Source organism: Physella acuta, unplaced genomic scaffold (assembly GCF_028476545.2).
Source record: "Physella acuta isolate Inbredline_101_S28 unplaced genomic scaffold, ASM2847654v3 ptg001250l, whole genome shotgun sequence".
Lineage (NCBI taxonomy): Eukaryota > Metazoa > Mollusca > Gastropoda > Physidae > Physella > Physella acuta.
Genome location: NW_026732766.1, coordinates 200,509 through 223,048, shown reverse-complemented (window position 1 = coordinate 223,048; position 22,540 = coordinate 200,509). Strand labels below are relative to the sequence as shown.

The window sequence follows — 22,540 nt, the reverse complement described above, 5'->3', positions numbered from 1 at the left end:
ATTAAACATGTCATGATTAGAGCGATATATATGACATGGTTTATTTGTGTACTTTGCGCTTCTACTGCTGTTGCGTTGGTCACGACTTGAACACTATATATTGTGACATAAAATGTAATTTAATTAGATGATTAGTTTACTCTTTGAAAATTAATCAAGGTTTTATTTATGAAGTACTAATGTTCCGCAATATTTTATACACATTGTTTATTGTTCATTTGTTGCGCGATTTCCTATTCTACGAGATTCTATTCTAAATTTTAATAAAGTTAATATAAAAGAAACTTTATAGCAACATGCTTTTAAGGGGAAATGCTCGGTTTATTTTTATTTACTTTTTCAATAAAGATCGGACAATTTTTTAATTCTTTCACCATGTTTGGCACATGAAAATAATTATCAAACAGTGAAAAAAGGGTTGAAAACAATTTCTTTTACGTTAGTTTTCAAGACAGCTATTTAATATTGACAATGCGGCATACGACATTCGTTGATTAAACCGATCCAGGGACCGTACAGCGGCGCCCCTGCGGTAGTGTAACTAGGAGCTCCCGATAGCGCCCTGCTACGTCCCTGACACCTGACACCCGATTACTTCGAGTGATTTACGGACATAAAAGACTTCCATACATATTAGGTTGTAGTTTAGGCGAACCGGTTCCCCGACAACTGTTCTAAGAAATATAGCGCAAGTATTGTTTGCATTTAAATAACTCAGTTTTAGAAAACAAGGTCACTCGTCTCACAATATTGGGGTGATAACGCATTTAGGAAACCCTTCTAATATGTTTCATCAGACTGTTTTCTAACGCCGCGGCAAAGCGCGGGGACTGAAACGATAGTTCATTTTATCATCTTAACTTTGTTCAAAATTCCTTATGTTATTTGACTATGTTTGTTTATATCGTCCTATATTATGCCGCTCTATTGTTTTAATACAATGGCAGCATAGACCCGGCGCTGCACTGTTATTGATACATATATAAGTTTTTCAATTGAATGTCTGTGTAAATATAGACGCTAAAGAAAGTTTACACAAAACAATCGCGTACGAAGAAAGGAAGCGCTCGCCCTACAACCATTTTAGGGATAGGGACGTTTTTTTCGGAGAATAATTTTAAAAAGATTTAAAACAAGTTCCGCAACATACACAAACACACACACACACAGAGTACAATTTGCTGTTTGTGTAATTCCTGCTGGATATGGAGCGTCAAAAACCTACTGATCGATCTTAATTTACAATTGTAATCTCTTTTTGAGTTGTAAGTCTTATAAAGATATCGCTCTTTTTCCAAAGGCATCTTGTATAAATGCACGCATTTTAAATATGAATTTGTTAAAAACTCTATGAAATAATAGGCGGCTTGGGTTGAATAAATGTACAGACAAATACACACATTTTCACACAACTTGAATTACGTTCAGAGTTTCTTCCAGACTCCGGGGAGGGGGGGGGGGGATGGAAGGGGAGCCACTTGGTATTTTCGAGGGGCGTGGACAACATTTTCCGGAGGAGGGGGCGAACACTGGTAAACGTGTTTGTTTTCTATATAAATTCCGTCTTGTTCGAATAGATGCCTGGAAGAAACTTTGAGAACGTTAGCATGAGTCAAGATGATCAGCACGAACAGATGTACTTAACGAACATATACTTAAATATCACGTGTAAATTTAGTAAAAACATTTTAAAAAACACTGTAGATAAGCGTAATACTACCTCCATATAACGAATACGCAAACTTCAAACAAATAATAACTATAGTTGTTTATTTTAAAATCTGAAGCTTAGCTTTTGAATTAAATACAAATGTTAATATTGTTTTGCAATTATCAGTACAAAGGTGTGTGAGAAATACAGTGATCTAACGATTCCTTATCGCTATGTTAAAGAACAGAAAAAGCTAATTCAAAAATATAAAGTTCTGAAATGCAATAACAATAATTACTTTAGATTAAGTTTTCCGATCGATTTAAAAGTACGGTTTTATAGCAACTCCACGTTCACAAACGCGCAATAGCTATGGTAGATGTGTGTTTGTGTTGAAGTAAGAGTTAAAGTATGTCAAATTGTTGTGAAGATCTACCAAAGACCAACTCACCAACATTTCAAAGGAAAAAAAAGCTTTCGACAAAGTCTGGGAGCAAGGTTTAAAAACCGAAAAGCATTTGTTTCTATGCAAGGAAAAACAAGCCGTACTGTAACTATAAAAAATAGAGTCCCTCAAGGAGGAGTCATTGCAATTGCGTTTTTTTTTTGTGTGTTTACGTTTGAGTTTGTGTTGCGTTGTGCTTGTGTTTGCTGTTTTTTCTTTTGTGTTTGCGCTTGTGTTTGCGTATTTCGTTTGAGTTTGCGTTGGCTTTTGTGTGTTTGTTTTCTTTTGTTTTTCTTTTGTGTTTTTTTTTCCATTGTGTTTGTGTTTACTTTTATGTTAGTGTTTGCATTTGAGTTGTGTGTTTTTTGTGTTTGAGTTTGTGTTTTGCTTTGTTTTGTCTCCAAGTTGATACAGTTAAAAAAGATTCCCCGTGGTCGAGCACCAGTATGCAGCTAGTCAATTTATATCACGTTACTGACAGTTTATTTGGCCTACTATAACATTTAATCCAACACAAATTCCTATTTACCATAGCTATTGCTTACTTAAACAAAAAAAATTTGCTGTCTTACTGTAGCTAACTCAGCCAACCAAAACAAATTAAACGTATTACACGTATATCATCAGCCCCGTTTATATTTTAGAAAGATAAATTAATGCTCAACAGGTATAAACACAAATCTATTTTTTAAAAATTATAAAGACCTAAAATTTAGGAAATGAGGTCGCATACATGGACTATACAAATATTTGTAACATTAAAAACAAATTGAATTTTCATTCAATTCGGCTACAGAATGCGAGACAAAAATCATTTTATCCTCAACTGTGGCGAATTGGTGCACGCGTTTAGATTTCTATACTGGAAAATCAATCATGGCCATCCACCCACCCACCACAATATTTGCCTTATGTATATATATATATATATATATATATATATATATATATATATATATATATATATATATATATATATATATATATATATATATATATATATACATTTATTTATTTATTTATATATATATATATGTATATATATATATATATATATATATATATATATATATATATATATATATATATAGATAGATAGATAGATAGATAGATAGATAGATAGTTAGATAGATCAAAGAAAGGGAAAATGCATCAAACATTTTTACTGCTTATTTATGTTGATATAGAAATGATACGTTTTTTAACTAATATTTTTTTCTTTATTAATATGTATTATATATTAATTTCAAATAATTGCAAACTTTTAGTGCATAACTTGTAATTAAAAAGTATCAATTTGTACATTAAACACGTTGCTTTTGCTAGTAGATCTATGAACATTAGACGACAAGAAAGGAACAAGAAAAATGTGTACATTCACAAAATTCACAGCTAGGGATTAAAAATAACACATCTCCAGCTTTCATCCGAATGTTAAAGGTACTTGAAGCTTCATCAAAAGTTGTAAGTGTATATTTTGTCCAAATTTCTCCTAGATATGACAACACACCACCAGACATGTGTCCAAAAATGCTTCCAACAGATAAATTATCGGGTGGTCTTACTGCAACCTTTGCTATATACAGTCCATCAATAGGGGCGGTAAACTCTCCAGTGTTTGGATCAAAATGGTTTCCTTCGTTACATTCTACGTAGCTGAATGTAAACACTTTTTCTCCACTAGATGTATAAGATTTTCCGTCCCAGCGACCTTGTGAAGCAAGAAACCCCAGTGTAGAGTGTTTTAATTGTTGATTTGCTAAATGTAAAAAATAAAACCATTATTTTTTTCGAATTATAACAAACGACAATGCACACACGATACTTATGATCAACTTATTAATGACACATTTAATTCACTTCTTACTTTCTCCTATACTAATATAGCAGAAGTATTGTAATGGCGCAAAAAAATCACAAATCTCGACGTTTTACACCTCCCTGAATCGTAAATACCTAGTTTCGTAATCTAGTCCGTATGTGTGTGTATGTATGTATGTGTGTAAGTGTGTGTGTGTTTGTCTGTGAAAAAGATAACTTGAATACAGTTATAGCTAGGTTGATGTATTTTTTCATAAGTATTATTTCAAATTTGTATAAAGAATAGTGAATACACTTAACATAAAAAAACAACTATCAATTGTGTTCATTCGTTAAAATAGAAACTAAACAATAATAATGTGTTTTATTATTTATTATTGCATTGTATTTATTATATTTAACGTCAACTTATTTCCATAGCCATGAATTTACTAACCTTTTTCTTGACATTCCTGTGATAGTTTTAAAACATGTTTTTTCGATAGTCTCAATCTAAAAAAAGAGAATTAGCTGTTCAGGTACGCTATTTAGTTTAATGCAAATCTATTTTAAAAAGAGAGAAAAGCGTTATTTTACCTTCTTCAATTTTCCAACCCTAGTCTCAGAGTTTTGATTATATGTTTTAATGATTTTGTCAATTGGCATCAATCTTTGTTGTAGAAGTTTACACATAACAACATGCTTAATAGAAGATTTGTAAAAGTACCGGGTTAAAATAAATGTGTTAAAATTAAGATTTATGTAAATAAATATTTAATAAACCCAACATTAGTTGCATAAACTAAACAAAGAATGCAATTATTGTTAGATTATTTTTCATGGTTAGATGGTGGAGATAACAGGCTTGAAAAAAGAACAGATATGTCTAAACTATTATAGAAGGTTGTGAAGTAGGCCAAGGCAAACATAAGACTGTGCGGCTATAGAGATGGATAGATAACCACAAATTCTAGTTTTCTTCTTCACTATTAATTACGTGCCATATAGGCTATTGACTACTATTTCAGCCTGCTATGCTTTCTTGAATTTATTTTGTGGCCTTTTGTCCAAGAACAAGCTACAAGGCGGCAGTAGTTTGATTTAGGAGTTTTCTCTCTTAGAATATCATCTTCATAAGGGCTTGAACTCAGTTTATGAATCATTAGCTTTACATCCCCAACAACATGGACCCATTCCCCTCCTTTACATGTTTTAAAATTCATACATACATCCGCAAAGTGCAATACCTATATAAGTATTTCTAAAACTCTAGCTTAAAGCAATTGTTAAAATATTAAAAATAAAAATACCTTGGCCAATAATTTATCACCTGTGTTTGTTATTTCTTCCTGTATAGCAGATATCAAATCTGAATGTCTTTTAATTTCTTATGTTTCATGATCTGTTTTGTCTGTGTAAACTCTCATCTCTTTATTCAGTGTGTGTAGGTTGTTTTCATATTCTTTCATATCTAGAGACAGTTTCTCCAGTGTTTTGTCTGTGTCTGATTCTTTGGTTTTTAAACTTTCAATTTCTTGATTCAGATCTTCTATTTTTTTATCTTGTTCATTTATTTGTTTTCTTAAGTTTTTTAAATTCTGTTTTTGTTTCTTTGACAACTTTTCAATTTTTATCCCCACTTCACTTTGTTCTGTTACAAAGTTGTCTCTCCGTTGTTTTAATTCTGATATGTCATCTTCAGTCTTTTGTTTTGTGTCTTGAAGGGTTGATAAAACTGTTTCAATTTCCTTTAGTCTTCTAGATGATTCTGAATTGCATTCAACTGTTAAGTAAAATATCAAAATGTAGTAACAGGTAGGCTATGTGACCTACATAGTAAAATGTATTAATGCAAATGATCGGAAGTTAAATAAAATCATACTTTATAATTTCCATTGTATTCATTTTATATTTTAAAAATAATAGCTAATAAAAGAGAATACTACACATAAACGTATACATGTTTCGTGTAAGGGGGAGCAACAAGTCGAGAAAAAAACGTGAATTATATTTTGTGTTCACTAAAGATTATGTTTTTAAAAATAATCATAAGTTATGGGTTATCTAAATATCCAAGTTATAAGTTATCCAAATTGTATTCTATGGTGTACACTTTATGTAAACAATTTCAAGACTGATCTTAAAACCTAAAATGAATAGACCTCCCGTATAAAAGTGGGGTGGCTGAATGTAGCCTCAAGCAAAAGACTACATTTGTGGATTAAGATCGATCTGTGAGAATAAAACAAACAGCAGATGTAAAAGTGGACAGATCTTGTGACAAAAAAGCCCTCGCAAATGCACGCCGCTGAGCTGGGCGTCGATAAGTTAACCAAGAAGTGGGCTGTAATTCACTTGCAATAAGTTTTTAAAAAATATAATAATCAGGGTACATAAAATAACAGTTGGTAGTTTCAGAAATGTGTTCGCTGTTGTTTGCTAAGTTTTTTTTTTTTTGTTGTTGTTTTTTTAGCTTTTTTTGTGTGTTGCAGAACTTCTTTTTAATTAGTATTTAGTTATTCTCCGAAAAAGGCGCCACTATCCTTAAAATTGTCGTAGGAGGAGCAGCCACTCCCCCTCTTCCCCCCTGCATAAGCTACCAATACTACGATGCATTTGTTATATATATATATATATATATATATATATATATATATATATATATATATATATATATATATATATATATATATATATATATATATATATATATTATTAATAAAGTGCTATTAGTTTTGATAAGCCATTTTTAGTATTGTTTTAATCATACTGATTGTAATCATTCACTAAGTTTATATTATTCTTATGAATAGTTTATATTGTGTGTAAATGAGTAAATTCATACCAATTAATAAAATAAAATACAGCTTACCAGATATAGAGGCTTTAGAAATAAATCCAGTATCAGGTTTCAATATTTTACTTTCTAGTGTTGTCTCTTCTTCCAGCATCAATTTTGGAGGGAACAGTTTAGTGGATTCTGTCAACAAGAGTTACACATAAATTAATACAATTCACAGTAAACTAAATCTGAGTGGGTTTTTTATCAATATTATAGATTTTTTAATATACAGGCACTCGTTTCAAGTATTTACTGCCAATTTTACTTTAAATGTTCTAAAACTTTTATTTAAATAGTCTACCAACTACAGCAACATTTATTATAAAGTGTTAATAGCTTATCATTTAAGCAATTGTTAACCAACGAAAAAAAATATGGTTAAATGATGACCATACCAGTGAACATATCTAGGTGTTCTAGTATTGTACTTTGCATTGTTGTTATCATAGCAAGTATATCTTTCATTGTCATTTTGGTGTCAGAGGTCTTGTCTATGTATTCCAAAGCTCTTGTTTTAGTCTATAGGATAATTGAGGATAGTGTTATAAAATTGGTTACGCAGGTTTAGATTTAAATAGCAGTTGCTGTCTAAACATTTATAAGCATAGGATAGTGATTTTATCACCAGATATTTTAAATAAAGATGTGCGTGGTATGTAGTTGTTATAAGTAAAGAAAGACAGCACATTATTGCTTCAAATACCAAAACAAGACATATGAAGAAAATAAATTGAAAACTATTTTATTGCAAGAAAATATCACATATTACTTTTAATAATACTAATAAACAATTAGTCTGCATACTTATAAATAGCAATATATTTTATCTCCATAAATGTATTCGATTGCCACACACCAAAAAACATGACGCATTTAAACAAACGGCTTATCTACCTGCTGTACCAAATCACTGATGCTACTCTGTAGATGAAAATTTAACCCGTCCAGTAGCTCAAGCTGGGTAGTTAAATGTTTTTTTACCTGGTCAGACATCTATAAAAATTGATTTTAAAAATGCGATTCTAAATCAGGTTTTTAAATCTCCCGGAGATTATATTAATCGTGTAGTATATTATAATACTTGGTGTGTGTGTGTATGTGTGTGTGCGTGTGTGTATGTGTGTGTAATTAGATCTAGATCTAATCAAGTTTTGTGGAATATACTAGTTTGATATCTTGATGTAGGGTAGATTATACTATAATACGGCCTCTTAAATTAGTATTCATAACATTTAATATTAACCAAGTGAAATCGATACTTTCTAAAACAATATTAATAAAATATTCAGTAACCTCTATCGTTTTAATAGCCTAAATGTTACATTTTCTTTTATCATCAACACAGCACGTATAGAGTATATATATATATATATATATATATATATATATATATATATATATATATATATATATATATATATATATATATATATATATATCCAAAATATCCTAACATTTAAGGCTATAATACTTAATAATTCTAAATAATTCTTAAGAATCACATCACGTAACTTTTGAGGTCACTGTTTTTTAAGAATCTGTAAGCTGTCCACATGTAATATCGGAAAAATCCAATTATATATATATATATATATATATATATATATATATATATATATATAGAGAGAGAGAGAGAGAGAGAGAGAGAGAGAGAGAGAGAGAGAGAGAGATAGAGAGAGAGAGAGAGAGAGAGAGAGAGAGAGAGTGAACCAGTAAGATGCAGGGTTGGACTGGCTGTGTCTAGGCAGCATGGTCATAGAGCGGCCATCATCAAACTTACGTTTATCACTGTGACATGTATCTCATCAAAAATGTAGGATATGTTCTGATCCAACCTGAATGTTTTATGTACCTCTGTTTTGATATCAGAATGTTATATGTGCCTCTATTCTGATCTTAATGTTTTAGTGTTAACGTGTAATTATTTAGTTATGTCAAGCATTTCTATCACTTCAAGTGATCGGCTGTAAAGGTTTGGAGGTGATGATGTTTATGATGGTGCTTTAAAAAAAATGTTATATGTTGTTATGCTGTTTGACAAGGCTTAACTGGTTTATGAAGTTCAAATTGTTAATAGCCCTACATTTAATGTTAAAAATTAATCTGTTTACTATTGCTGCCCGTGGAAAAACAGTTTTATAATAGCTTTTGTTTTTGGGTTATTTTTTTGTTTAGTTTTGTCCAATTTTCTCTGTCTTCTCCTGTTATGTTGTCTTTGTAAACAATGCCATTCATTTTGAGTGTGTGTCTGTCTCTGTGATTGCTGTGTTATATGGTATTTTTCCTGTCTAACAGAGGTAGCTGGGGTTTGATTGTCGGCGTCCTATTTTCAAACAAGTTTAGATATTAACCAGGAAAATGTAGAATATTTATTCATAATGAACAAAACCATATTTTCTTTTTGTCTTATTTCAAGCCGAACCAACAAAAGCAAATATGGGAAATGTATGTATCCAGAAAAAAAATATGTATATCGCAACAATAAAAATATAACACAAACAAACATTTTGATATGAAAAAGAAACCAATGAAATATACAAATAAAAATAAACTTAATGTTAAATTTTAAAAAGTATAAAACCACATAATTTAGATGTGATAAGCTTCAAACTGAAACTGGCTTTGATTACATTATTCTTCTTTTTTCTTGTGTTGCGTACATCTACAAACTATCTAAATCACAGTAACTCCAAAGTACAACTAACAGCGAGCTTTAATTATACAGAAAACAACAACTTTTCCTTTTTCTCTTTTTAAAGTTACATTATTATTGATGAATACAAAAATATCCACTCATAATCAGCCATAATATTTTTTATTATAATTGTCTGGACAATAATCTAAGTTTGAAATTAAAAGTAAAACAATTCTTTTAATAAAATGGATAACTATAGCATATAATAAGCATGTTTTTTCTAACAATAAATATTAACAAAACACAAAGCAAAAAAATAATTTAAATAAAATGCTCCAGAGAAAAATGTTTTGTTGCGGCAAGTTGATATAAGTTAAATCAATCATTGATTGAAGTTTGTTGGCAATGACAACATATTAAAAATGTTAAATCCCCATCTGTAATGTAATGCTTGACAATTGTTTATTTGTCACAAATCATTGCTAAATATTTAATCCAGTATAGCTTAGGGAATAGGCATGCCATAAGTTTACACAAGTCATATTAATAACTAGATGGGAATTTAGTTTAAAATATTCAAAACAGAGTATAACTAGTAAAATTACCTTCATATGTGTAGAATAAATATGAAAGTATGTCATTTAAATGGGCAAATAGTTTTTATGTTTTAGTAATGACTATAAATACATAGTAATATAGCATTTACATGACTTTTAAATTGGCATGTGCTTTATATATTCTTGTAACAATTATATATACATTAAAATAGAACATTAAAAATGTAATACATCTCTCAGCCAGTATGAAACATCAGTCACCAAAAAGAAAGCAAGAAAAATGTGTGCGCTCACAGTTGTAAGTATTTGCAAGTGAATGTACCCTATCTCCAGCTTTCATCCTAACAACAAAAGTTCTTGAAGCCTCATTAATTTTATCTGTTCCAACACCGCCAAGCCTTTTCCTTACCCCACCAGATGAGTGCCAAACATTAGCTTGTGCGGCACCATCTCCTGTTGGTTTTATGGTAAGAGTTACTATGTACAGGCCATCAACTGGGGCAGTAAACTCTCCAGTGGTTGGATTAAAACAGTTGCCTACATTAAGTTCTACACTGTTAAACTTTTTTTCATAAAATCCTTGTGAAGCAATAAAACCTAGTGAACACAGTTTTCCTCTGTGATTAGCTTAAAAAAAAGAAATGCAATTGGTCTGTTATAGAAGAATTGCATACAATAAATAAATGTCATAAATATTTTAGCATGTACAAAGACAAGTCAAAGGCCTATGTCTCTTAAAATTTTAGTCCTTTTTTTCTTGATTCATTGGTAATAGCATTGTAAATTAGTTTTAAAATTTACACATTGGACACTTAACATATTTCATTTTTAAAAATGACTTCCTCACTTATGGCTACTATATGAGTATTCTTTTATGCATAGTTCTTATGGCAAGTAAGACTATTGCTCTTATTATGTTTCAGCTCTAAACAAATATAAACATAAACATAAACCAAATTAGCCCAGTAAAAATAAATAATTGGAAAAATAAGACAACAACCACATTTTAAAAAACTAAAAACTGTAAAATTTCTTAATCTACACCAAAAATTAACAAACATGGCATATAAACAAATGATGCATGCATTGAATTTCATTTATACAAATGCTTTATAAATAAAATTATGATGGTCATAGTTTTTAAAGAATAAAGTTAATTGACCTACCAATAGTCTGAAAATCTTGAGACAACTTTAAAACTTCTTTTTCGAGTGTTTGAATCTGGTAGTGGAAACATGGGATGCCATATTTCAGACAGTAAAAAAATATTTATATAATTTACAGATACATTTTGATTGGCCATAATCATTGATATACTTTTTGCACAATTCAATACATATATTACACATTAACATCCAGCATAAAGAGAGTGTTAACATTTTATGAAATGTAAGGTGCAGATAAAAAATTCTTTTAACTAAAAGTTGATTGAGGCATTTTACCTTCAATATTATGTACCAAAATTATCCTAGAAAAAGCTCTTAATCTATATTTAAACTGGCTGTAAACACTATTTATAAATTCATTACATTTGTATTTGCACTATTCTTCAGACACCTAAAACTGTTTCCATCAAGTTAAAATATAAGATTTTTGTACTTAATAGTTTAATCAAGCATTATACTTAGGCTGCCTTGATAAATGTATTATTGATTTTGTTCCTTATTTAACTAAGTAATACATAAATATTTAAAAAAACTAAAGTTTATTATATTTACTTTGCTTTTGCTGTTATCCACTTGTAAAGTTGAAGTTTGGTCTAAAAAACATGTGCATTCTTGTGTAAAACTGTCAGATTTGGGTGTGTAAACTTGTATTTCTTCATTTAAAGTATGTAAGTTTTTTTCATACGCTTTTAAATCTAGAGACAGTTTATCTAGCGTTGTGTTAGAATTTGATACGGTTTCTTTTAAAATTTTTGTTTCATTATTCAGCTCCACTATTTTCTCATTTTGCTCAATAATCTTATCTATGAAATTTTGTTTTTGTTTGTTTGTTAAGTGTTCAAATTGTATCCACAAGTCATTTTGTTCTGTTACAAAATTGTTTCTCCATTGTTTTATTTCTGATATGTTATCGTCTGTCTTTAATTTTGTGAATTGAAGAGAAGATATGCTAGCTTCAGTATGTTCTAGCCTTTTGATAACACTTGAATGAATTTCACCTGTTAGTTAAATTTAGTTAAAATGTAATATATGCAATGGCATTCGTAGGCAAAATGATTATAAAGAAATTGTAATTATAAAGAAATTGTAAGATATTTATTATGAAAACATACATTGATAGAGATAGTATGCAAAGCTAAAAACATTGAAACTATAGGTGAGGTAGACTAATTGATATAAAGTTTCTACATTATGTATAAACTTGATTCAAAACTTAATGATTTGGTGATATTAATATGATGTTTTAATGAGACACATATCAGATCAACAGTGATTTTCTACTCAGTTAAATATGATTAATTTACCTGTATGAGAGATTGGTTTCGCTTGAGGTGGTGTCAAATATTTTGTTCCTGTTTGTATTTCTTCAGTGGTAGTAAACATCTTGGTGGATTCTGTTAAATTATGTGAGCTAAATATTAATCTTATCTTTGCATAACGCTATATTTTGTGATGCTTACATAATGATTAAAATAATTAAATGCAATACAACTTGTTGATCATGAAAACTTTGTTCATGTCATTTTTCACAGCAAAGTACACATTTTTATGTGTGGGCTATCTTTTTGGGAAATATTTTTAAGAATTGCTTATTAATAACTTACCCATTAACAAATCCCTATGCTCTAGGATTATACTTTGCGCTGCTGTTACCATTAGCATAATATCTTTGATTGGTAAATAAGTGTCTGTAGCATTCCCAAGAAATTCTGTTGCTTTTAGTTTAATCTATAAAATATTTCGGTTTTTTTTTATTGCTAATTAGCATTTTAAAGGAAATTTTAATAATGAGGGCATGTCAATTTTTTTTCATTATAATAAAGTAAAAAATATAAATGCCATTAAAAACACATAACGTCCATATTTACCATCTTAATAAATTCACTGAAGCTATTTTGTAAATGAAGACATGATTCCTCTAGCTGATTAAGCTGTGTGTTCAAATGTTGCTTGGAGTGATGGGACATCTAGACAGTCAAAATATGAAACTTTAGTCATAAGGAAAGAAAAAAAGGAGTTCGTATAATGTTTAATGGTAGACTATATCTATATTCATATTAGTATGTCTTAATGTGTTAGATAATTTGTATCGTGTTTAAATTAACACACCAAAAATATATTCCCCAATAATTATAAAGAAACATGTTTGTTGTTTTTTTATTCTTTTTACATAACGATTTATTTTTCCTTTAAAACCAATCGTCTAGTGAAAGCTACTTTGTTTCACCTAGTTTCTAGTTCTACCTACTATCTAAATTCTAGAGTCTATTTATCTATTCTATACTATAATGTATTCTATATACATACACTTATACTTTACAGTATAGTAATTTATTTATAGAATAGTGACGTTTTAGTTTTAGACTAAACCAGAGTTTCTTCCAGACATCTCTTTGGGTGAAGCCCTCCCCCCCCCAGAAAAAATTCTACCGTCCCCCTGAACGAAATGAAAATTATATAATTTATATAGAAAATATATACTTTTAGCAGTGTCCGCCCCCCCCCCCCCGATGAAAGTGCCCCGACCGTCATTGTTCAGATGAGTGCAGAGGCGTAGCGAGGGGGGGGGGGCGGGTGGGGGGGGAATGTGTCCCGGGGCGCCGAACTTAGGGGACGCCAAAATGGGTTGGAAAAACAAAGTGAAAGTCTGAAATGGGCCGCAAATCGAAAGTTTGAGGTGAGGGGGTGGAAATCAAAAGTTTGAGGGGGGGGGGGGTGCAAATCGAAAGTTTGCCCCCGGGCGCCAGAAGGGTCGCTACGTCTCTGGATGAATGCAATGTGACTGTGTGGCAGTAGTATAAAAATGTATAAGAAATCACCCGATTCTACATCTAATACTAAAAGACTAAGACAAAAAAAAACTACTATTGTAATGTTTTCCACTATACTATACTAATATAGGCCCTACTAAATATAGAACCCAGGGCTTGAGGAGGTTCAATAATTAATTATACTGTTTTAATTGAAAGTTAAGTAGTAAGTATACTAGTATAATGTTTAATTATATATATAAATATATATATATATATATATATATATATATATATATATATATATATATATATATATATATATATATATATATATATATATATATATATATATATATATATATATATATATATATATATATATATATATATATATATATATATATATATATATATATATATATATAGGCCTATTACTAATAAAAATTGTAAGATAGCAAAAATATGCCTATCACCTGAAATATGAATGAACTAGATCTAGACTCTATATCTATAATAATTCTATAGGGCCTATTGATATTAAAATTAAATATATAATTAATATGTGGGCGTATTTTTGTTCTAAGAACAAGTAAGTAGGCTCTAATGATAGGCCTACCGTAACCGATTTAACCATTCGTTGCCTACGTTGTTTTTTTATTAAGGCATTCTATGTTTTATTTAACCTACTGCCTATGATACTATTTAATATATTAATCATAGTCTACGTTTAAAATAGTGTCTTATTAGAATTTAATGATGCTGACTGTTCTTTTTTTCAGTTGGCAACACACAATATCGGGAAAATCCAATTGTTGGATTAAACTTCGATTAAAATGTTCTCATTTATTCGCATTATAATTAATATATTAACCTTATGTCATATACAAATGAAATAAGCAGGCATTTCTTCCAGACATCTACTGGTCTACTGCCCTCCCCCCCCCCTACATGAAACGAAAGAGAATGTATACATAAAACATAAACTTTAACCAGCGCCCGCATCCCCCGGAACATTTAGACCGCCCTCACCAAAAGTTTCTAGCTCCGTCCCCTTGTAGAAAAGAAGTCTGAAAGAAACACTGTAAGTAAGCAAGGTATAATATTAATCATGTAACAAAATAGATTAGAATACGTATTTTTTAAAAATTATATGTATATGTGAGGTAGGCTAATTGAAATAAAGTTTCTACTTTTACTAAAAAAATTTATAGTTAAACGCGTTTAGTAATCAGTTTTATCTGTTTTTGCTTGCAGATATATCAAGAGTTTCCTCCAGGTATTTCAATCGGTCTTAGCCCCCCCCCCCCCCTTCCCCCCCCCCCCCCACCCCCGAACGAAATGGAATTTAAATAGAAAATTTTTACTTTTAACTTTAACAGAATTATTTTGTCCGACCCCCCCCCCCCCCCACACACACGCACGGAAAATTTCACGTGTTTCCGGGAAGAAACACTGGATATACCGTATGTGTTGTTTTGAGACCTTGTGTTTGTTGAGAATGTTGTATTATATTTTATTGGCCTGCTTGTATTTTTTTATTAGATAATTATATTTCATTTAAAAATAAGGTAACCTGGGGCATTTCCACGCCCTACTTTAATTTTTATTTTTTTAACCGTGTATTAACACTACATCATTTTTTCAAGGTGTACCTATATTTGTATACTTGCACGCGAATTTCGTTTGTATTCAACATGGTAAAGCTTTGTTAATTTTTATGCACATACATTTTTGTACATAAACAATAGTTTTTTTTCTAGCAGTTAATTTCTTTGTTTAACTCCCTTGTAGTCTCTCGGCTGACGACGGAGCTCAGTTATGACTGGCATACCAAAAACTATCGGCGATTATTAATGAAAACATGTCCATTAAAATTATAAATATGATTGTATATATGTACTATATTATTATGTAAGCCTACATCCCATTAGTTTTGTAAAAATTTTACAGGCTTAAGGGTAATTTTTTTTTTATGTAACCAAACATAATCGCATCACAAGGCGGGGGCAGAGGTGTGGTCAGCATTTAATGACAACATTCAGGAATGTCACCATAACAAAACAATGTAAAATTTCCTTTCAATAAACTATGTTGTATACATATACATTAATAAACGTTTAATGAAAAAGTACATTAAATCTTAGTATTTGATCATTTAAGGGTTATCTTTTTCACATGGCGTTTGAAATTTTAAAGAGTGGGTGTGACGTGGACGTGAAGGGTATTTCTAGCAAAGCTTGCTGCGTGTTTTAAAATTCTGAACTTAAGTCGGGTTTATGAATCAACTTATCAAGACTTTGTTAACATAATAAATGCAAGACAATAATCTATTTTTACAGTTTTGAAAAACTGGCACGGATTACGTCGATAACAACCTTTATTATACCTCCAATTTACCTCCACTTTGTGGAAAGGTTCACCCTCTACATATGCTCTCACTTCCCATCCCCTCTCCGTTCGGCTGCATTCCAGGTCTTGCAGCACTCGTGTAGGTGTTCTGCTAGCGACCAATCCCTGAGTCCGAAAAGTCTATGGTACGTATCGTTCAAAGTGGGCCATAACAGGGCCGGTAACAGAATGCTGTTGTCTCTTACCTCTGTTTCAAATTACAGAGTTATCCCATGTAAGTCACTCACCCGCTCCATTAGTGTGGAAGAAGACTTGTACCCACTGGGCTTTTGTACAATTGTACGCTACCAAACTCTTGTTTTAAAAATACGTATGTGGTCAACTCTTGCAGTCAACCTTGTTTTATCAAGAGACATACTTTTATTTAACACGTTTTTAACACGTTTTTCTTAACTCAGCTTCGCGTTTGTGGATTTGTTTGTTTGTTGTTAAAATTGACATCGAAAATTAGCCCACTTCTGATTGCTCTACAGATCTGAAATTTGGCATACAGGCTACTTTCGCCTAACAATTTCAGATGCAATCATAAAAACTAGCAATTAGAGACCGTAATTAGCTTAATTTAATTACGCCCCAAGGACCATAAAATTGAGGACATGATTTCTAAAGATACCGACAAGACTGGAGGCTTATTGACACAGTTACTTCGGCCCCAATCGATGTGAGCGCGCTGGCCGTGATCGTATAGTGGTTAGTACTTCGCGTTGTGGCCGCGACAACCTAGGTTCGAATCCTGGTCGCTCAAGATTTTTTAAGTCCGTGTATTTATAAACACTTAGTCAAGTCATACTTAATCAAGTCATTAGATAAAGTAGAAAATAAACTATATAAAAAACTTTTTTAAAAACCACGTTTTTCATGTGTAGCAACGGACTAAAAAGGAGAAAATAAAATACTTAAAAAAAACTTTTTAAAAAACCACGTTTTTTTGTGGACTAAAAAGTAGAAAATAAATTCTTTTGTGCTTCCTCGAGCTGTGCAGGTTCTTGTGATGACTGACAAAAAACGTGGGTCGGGCAGATGGGTCGGGAAATTTGATGGTGAACGTACCCACGTTTTTTGTCAGTCATCACAAGAACCTGCACAGCTCGAGGAAGCACAAAAGAATTTATTTTCTACTTTTTAGTCCACAAGAAAAACGTGGTTTTTTTTAAAGTTTTTTTTAAGTATTTTTTATTATTAACTCAGCTTTGCGTTTGTGTGTTTGTTGTTAAAATTGACATCGAAAATTAGCCCACTTCTGATTGTTCTATAGTTCTGAAATTTGGCATGCAGGCTACTTTCGCCTAACAATTTCAGATGCAATCATAAAAACTAGCAATTAGAGACCGTAATTAGCTTAATTTAATTACGCCCAAAGGACCATAAAATTGAGGACATGATTTCTAAAGATACCGACACGACTGGAGGCTTATTGACACAGTTACTTCGGCCCCAATCGATGTGAGCGCGCTGGCCGTGATCGTATAGTGGTTAGTACTTCGCGTTGTGGCCGCGACAACCCAGGTTCGAATCCTGGTCGCTCAAGATATTTTTAGTCCGTGTATTTATAAACACTTAGTCAATTCATACTTAATCAAGTCATTAGATAAAGTAGAAAATAAACTATATAAAAAACTTTTTTAAAAACCACGTTTTTCATGTGTAGCAACGGACTAAAAAGGAGAAAATAAAATACTTAAAAAAAACTTTTTAAAAAACCACGTTTTTCTTGTGGACTAAAAAGTAGAAAATAACTATTTACATACATTTGATGACAAAAAACGTGGGTCGGGCAGATGGGTCGGGAAATTTGATGGTGAACGTACCCACGTTTTTTGTCATCAAATGTATGTAAATAGTTATTTTCTACTTTTTAGTCCACAAGAAAAACGTGGTTTTTTAAAAAGTTTTTTTTAAGTATTTTATTACAGGTCGTGAACTACGTGCATTGAATTATCACGTGTCAGTGTCATCGGACTACTTTACTAATTTTACTTTACGGTCGAGACTCTCGATGAGACTAATGAACATGGGAAATAGTTATTACTTATTACTAATCGTTTATGTTAATACGTGCTGTAAGTAAAAATTTCTCATAGACCTGGCGATCCCTATTGTTAGATCAAGTTGAGTCTTGACATCGCATGTAGGGATAGTGATAAGCACTATGCCAAGACGCCATACTTTCCACAACACAAGTTAGGTGCTCATAAGAGATTTGTGGATTTAGGGACGTACTGCCATAACAAGTCCGAACTGAGATACAAACTGGAGACCTTCGGCCTAGCAGCCAAGCGCTCTAGCATTAGACCACGCCACCCATTGTTAATAGCCACTGTAGTTTTATTATTGGGAGCTGTTATCCTGCACGTGATGTAGTGTTACTTGCCAGTCAAAAACATTATTTTACCTACTAAACGTCATGTGCCTCGGTTCGCGTATTGGTTGAGAACATCGGGTTTCATTGATTGTATCCATGGCCTCAATTATAGTTATTTTAGTAATGAACAAATAAGAAACAGAGCTCTTGTGTTACTTTTTAATCATGAAGGTATATGTAATCTTTAGAAATTACGCTCATGTAATCAGTCTTTGAGACACAACGTCGTGTCTGTAAATTCACTAAAAAGAAACCCGCTTGTGACGATGTGTTTATCTTTATTCCAAATTTTCATTAAAACAATTTTGTATCATAACGTATTTTAAAAAAAAATAATACAATGCTTCTCATGTTTAAAAATCTGTTTTCTAAACTGTTGGGTATTATATAATGAATTTCAATTTATTTTTCTACAGAAAGGAACAATTAAACAATTTTCGTTCTTCAAGCAAACCTAGATTAGGTAGAGCAACATTTTCTCCATTTTACTTTTGTTTAGTTCATGTTCACTACAACAGCTACATAATAGCTCATATATTTCGTCCCCTCAGTATTATCTTGTTCTAACTACAAATTTTGATTTTTTCGAAAAACTCGACCCTATGATGTAGAAAAGCACTATGTTCAATCTCCACTTGTCTACGTGACTCTAAGTCATCTGCTTCCTACCAAACTTTTCAATTTCACATTGTTCTAACTACAAGTTGATGCATTTGGCCAGTATAATCTTGTTCTATGTCAGTTTTATAATATGATTCTGTTCTAACAGTATATAATCTATATAAAATTAACGCATACATTTTCCTTGGATACGCTAGAATTATAATGTTCTATGTCCGATTCTGCCAATGAAATCAGCCGTTTAAGTCATGTGACTTGTGCGTCGTTGATCAAAATGGCGGCGTGTGAACACCTTTTAGTCGATTTTGGTTGTCATGCAAATAAACTGACTGAATTACCAGATCCTGAATCGTAAGTATATTTATCTTTTATATGTTGTCTTAACTGTGTTATTTTACACATATTTAGTTCAAAGTTTGTTAAAATATCTTAATAATAGGCCTAATATTGTAAATGTATACCGTAGTATACGCCTAAACTAATTGTATTGTTTAGTAGTATAGTAGTTTAATAGTATCTGTAGGGTTTACTTTGTATTTATATTATCAAAATCATAATGAGGAGGTGTTCCAATATATGGATGATGAAAACAATGTCTTTGTTACAGATCAGAATGTAAAGTAATTCATTGTGAGTAACTTATTAGTCTTAAAACCACGAATATAAGTTTATTCCTGGTTTTCAGTTTAGTATTAGTATAGCAGAGGGGGGGGGGGGGGGAAATAAGTCCTTCTGTTTTTGCACTTTGTACTGATGTAGTCTATCTTTATTTCTATCCACAGAGAAGTGCGAAAGAGAACAATAAAAACAACAGAGACCTGGTAATATTCATTATTACAAGTTCTTGTTATTTTTGTTATTTTTGTTTTTTTTTTGTTTTTTAACTGCTCATGGTGTAGAATTAAAACATTAAAATCTATTGAACCTATCTATTGACTTGTGAATTCATTTATTAATACATTAAATCAAAATTCTGTATGCAAAAGCATACTTACAACTTAAAATATTACTTGTTCTGTAATGTAGTGCAAAAAAATATCTTTTGCACATTGCGGTAATTAAAAATATGAAAGTAAAGACCGGGAACAATAGGATAGAAAACCAGAAGACTTTGCTCATACAAAAAGTAGATAATACTTCTAGAAAAGCTATTATAACTGCCTAAAAAACACAAAATTTGACTTAGAACATTATACAATTTTTGAAACCTGATCACTTTCATCGTATTTTGTTCTATCTCAAAAGTGAAAAATAATTATTATGGTCTTCTAATGGTACATAAAGTAATAAAAATAACTTGGATGCTCATTGCTTAATGCCCTTTAACATTTTATCTAAAAAAAAATGAATTGGAACAGTTTAAATATAAGAATCAGACCACATGAAACTTCAGATGCGTTTTTCTCAAAACTACATTTTGAGAGATAGAACAAGATAATACTGAGGGGACGATTTGCTACACGTGGTCGTGAGATACTTAAACTATAACAAATTTTTATACTAAATGCCGATGTGTATATAAGGTGCTGAATAATAAATGTTTTGTCCCTGATATCCCTTGTATCAGCCTGTTTATGTATCGTATTAAAGAGTTATCGCCTAATCAATGGTCAGAATTTAGTTGCCCACCTTGATTTATTTATTTTTTAAACTATAATGCAGTTCATGGTAATACTAAAAGTGCCTGTCCGTTTAGTGTTTTGTAATTATGGTAACAACATTGTCCTTTATAATAATTGGCTTATTCTGTTACATCCCTCCTTAGGTAACTTAAACATATATTTGTTTAGAACGCTTTTGTTACATCTGACGAATGATTTTTTATGGCTCCAGATGGTGCCATTTTTTTTTAAATTATTATTTTTGTGTGCTTGGACCAAAAGAATATATTTGAGTTACTTGAAACTTAAAAATATATATTGCATCACAACGACACATTGTTTCACATAGTTTGGTTGTCTTTTATCTGTAGAATAGTTTTACTATCTGCTATAACAGTCTCTCCACATATCTCGCTATCTTTTTTTTCAAAGCGAACTGTTCACCCCAGGTTGATATCTGAGTCACAGGAAACTAAATCTATAACAGATACCCCTCTCTAACAATTCTTCTGCGGTGTATATCAGACATGACGGAAACTTTAAAGAGCAGAGTTTGTAAGTTATTAAGATTTTAAAATTGTTCACTATTCTAATCAACAGCCTAAAACGTGTGTTTCCAGATGCTTGTCTGAATGAAATATATTTATTTAGATTTTAGATGATACCGAAAATAGTTCCAGTATTACAACAAGTAATACAACAAGTAAATAAATCATGCCTAATATTGTATTAGAAACTGGAGAATCAAAGTGGGAAAGCGAATGTGGGTTTTGTAACAATAGAGCACTATCTAAGCTTCAGTGTTTCTTCCAGACTTTTTTCTCTTGAAAGTTTCGGGGGGGGGGGGGGGGCGGTAGAATTTCTTCGGGGGGGGGGGGGGGCGGACACTGTTAAAAGTATATATTTTCTTTATAAATTATATAAATTTCATTTCGTTCGGGGGTGGGCGGTAAAAATTTGGGGGGGGGGGGGGCTTCTAATCTGGCTTTCTAAAATTTAAAATAGCCATCAAGGGGATTGCACTGCATGATTCACCGTATGTCCTTGCTAAAGAGATTGTTTCACTTTTCTACAACACTACATCGGGTGTGAAAAAAAGGATTATGGTCACATGGTTCTTCATTTTTTTCTACAGTGTATCAGTCTGGCTGTCGAAGTGACTTGCTGTAAATCATATCTTTGAAGTAAGAAAAACAATCAAGTTGTTCCTAGACGTTGGAATAAAACATATAACCTTATGGTATACTTTAACGACAAAGCCTGGCTTTCATAACAAGAGGATGAAAGAAGGGAGTTTTCTACAAGACACCCAGAAACATAATTTAATAAATAGAGGAGAAAATTTACTCTGGCGCTCATAATGCGGTAACTTTTATTAATGTTAAATGAGAGTCAGCACAGACGATTTCGGTAGAAATAATCTGTATGGTGGGTCTACTACTATAGTGAATTTTAGAAGAACAAGAGGAAGTTACCTAAAAATACTTATGAAAATAATATTGTTAATTCTTGTCTCCCTTTTAACTGTCTACATTTTTCAATGAATTTGTTTATGGAATTAGTCCAGTCTGATTATTACACAAAAAACGTGGGTCGGGCAGATGGGTCGGGAAATTTGATGGTGAACGTACCCACGTTTTTTGTCAGTCATCACAAGAACCTGCACAGCTCGAGGAAGCACAAAAGAATTTATTTTCT

General features: G+C 31.4%; 1 protein-coding gene and 1 long non-coding RNA gene across 3 annotated transcripts; both read right to left on the bottom strand.

Annotated features, from left to right (window-relative positions):
• Positions 1–5,281: 5,281 nt before the first annotated feature.
• On the bottom strand, positions 5,282–8,286 carry LOC131957610 (leucine zipper protein 1). 2 transcript variants are annotated; one of them, XM_059322345.1, is made up of 4 exons: positions 8,193–8,286; positions 7,134–7,257; positions 6,769–6,876; positions 5,282–5,679 (listed from the first exon to the last, which is right to left on the bottom strand). In XM_059322345.1, the coding sequence occupies exons 2-4, from the start codon at positions 7,207–7,209 to the stop codon at positions 5,285–5,287; spliced, it is 579 nt and encodes a 192-aa protein (XP_059178328.1). In that variant the 5' UTR covers positions 7,210–7,257; positions 8,193–8,286; the 3' UTR covers positions 5,282–5,284. The 2 variants fall into 2 exon arrangements, with proteins under 2 accessions (XP_059178328.1, XP_059178329.1); XM_059322346.1 differs by lacking the exon at positions 7,134–7,257 and having other exon boundaries at positions 8,193–8,275.
• Positions 8,287–9,728: 1,442 nt separating this feature from the next.
• LOC131957613 (uncharacterized) lies at positions 9,729–11,691 on the bottom strand. Its single transcript, XR_009389117.1, has 3 exons — positions 11,649–11,691; positions 11,097–11,151; positions 9,729–10,557 (listed from the first exon to the last, which is right to left on the bottom strand). It is a non-coding gene; the product is annotated as an uncharacterized LOC131957613 (long non-coding RNA).
• Positions 11,692–22,540: the final 10,849 nt, after the last annotated feature.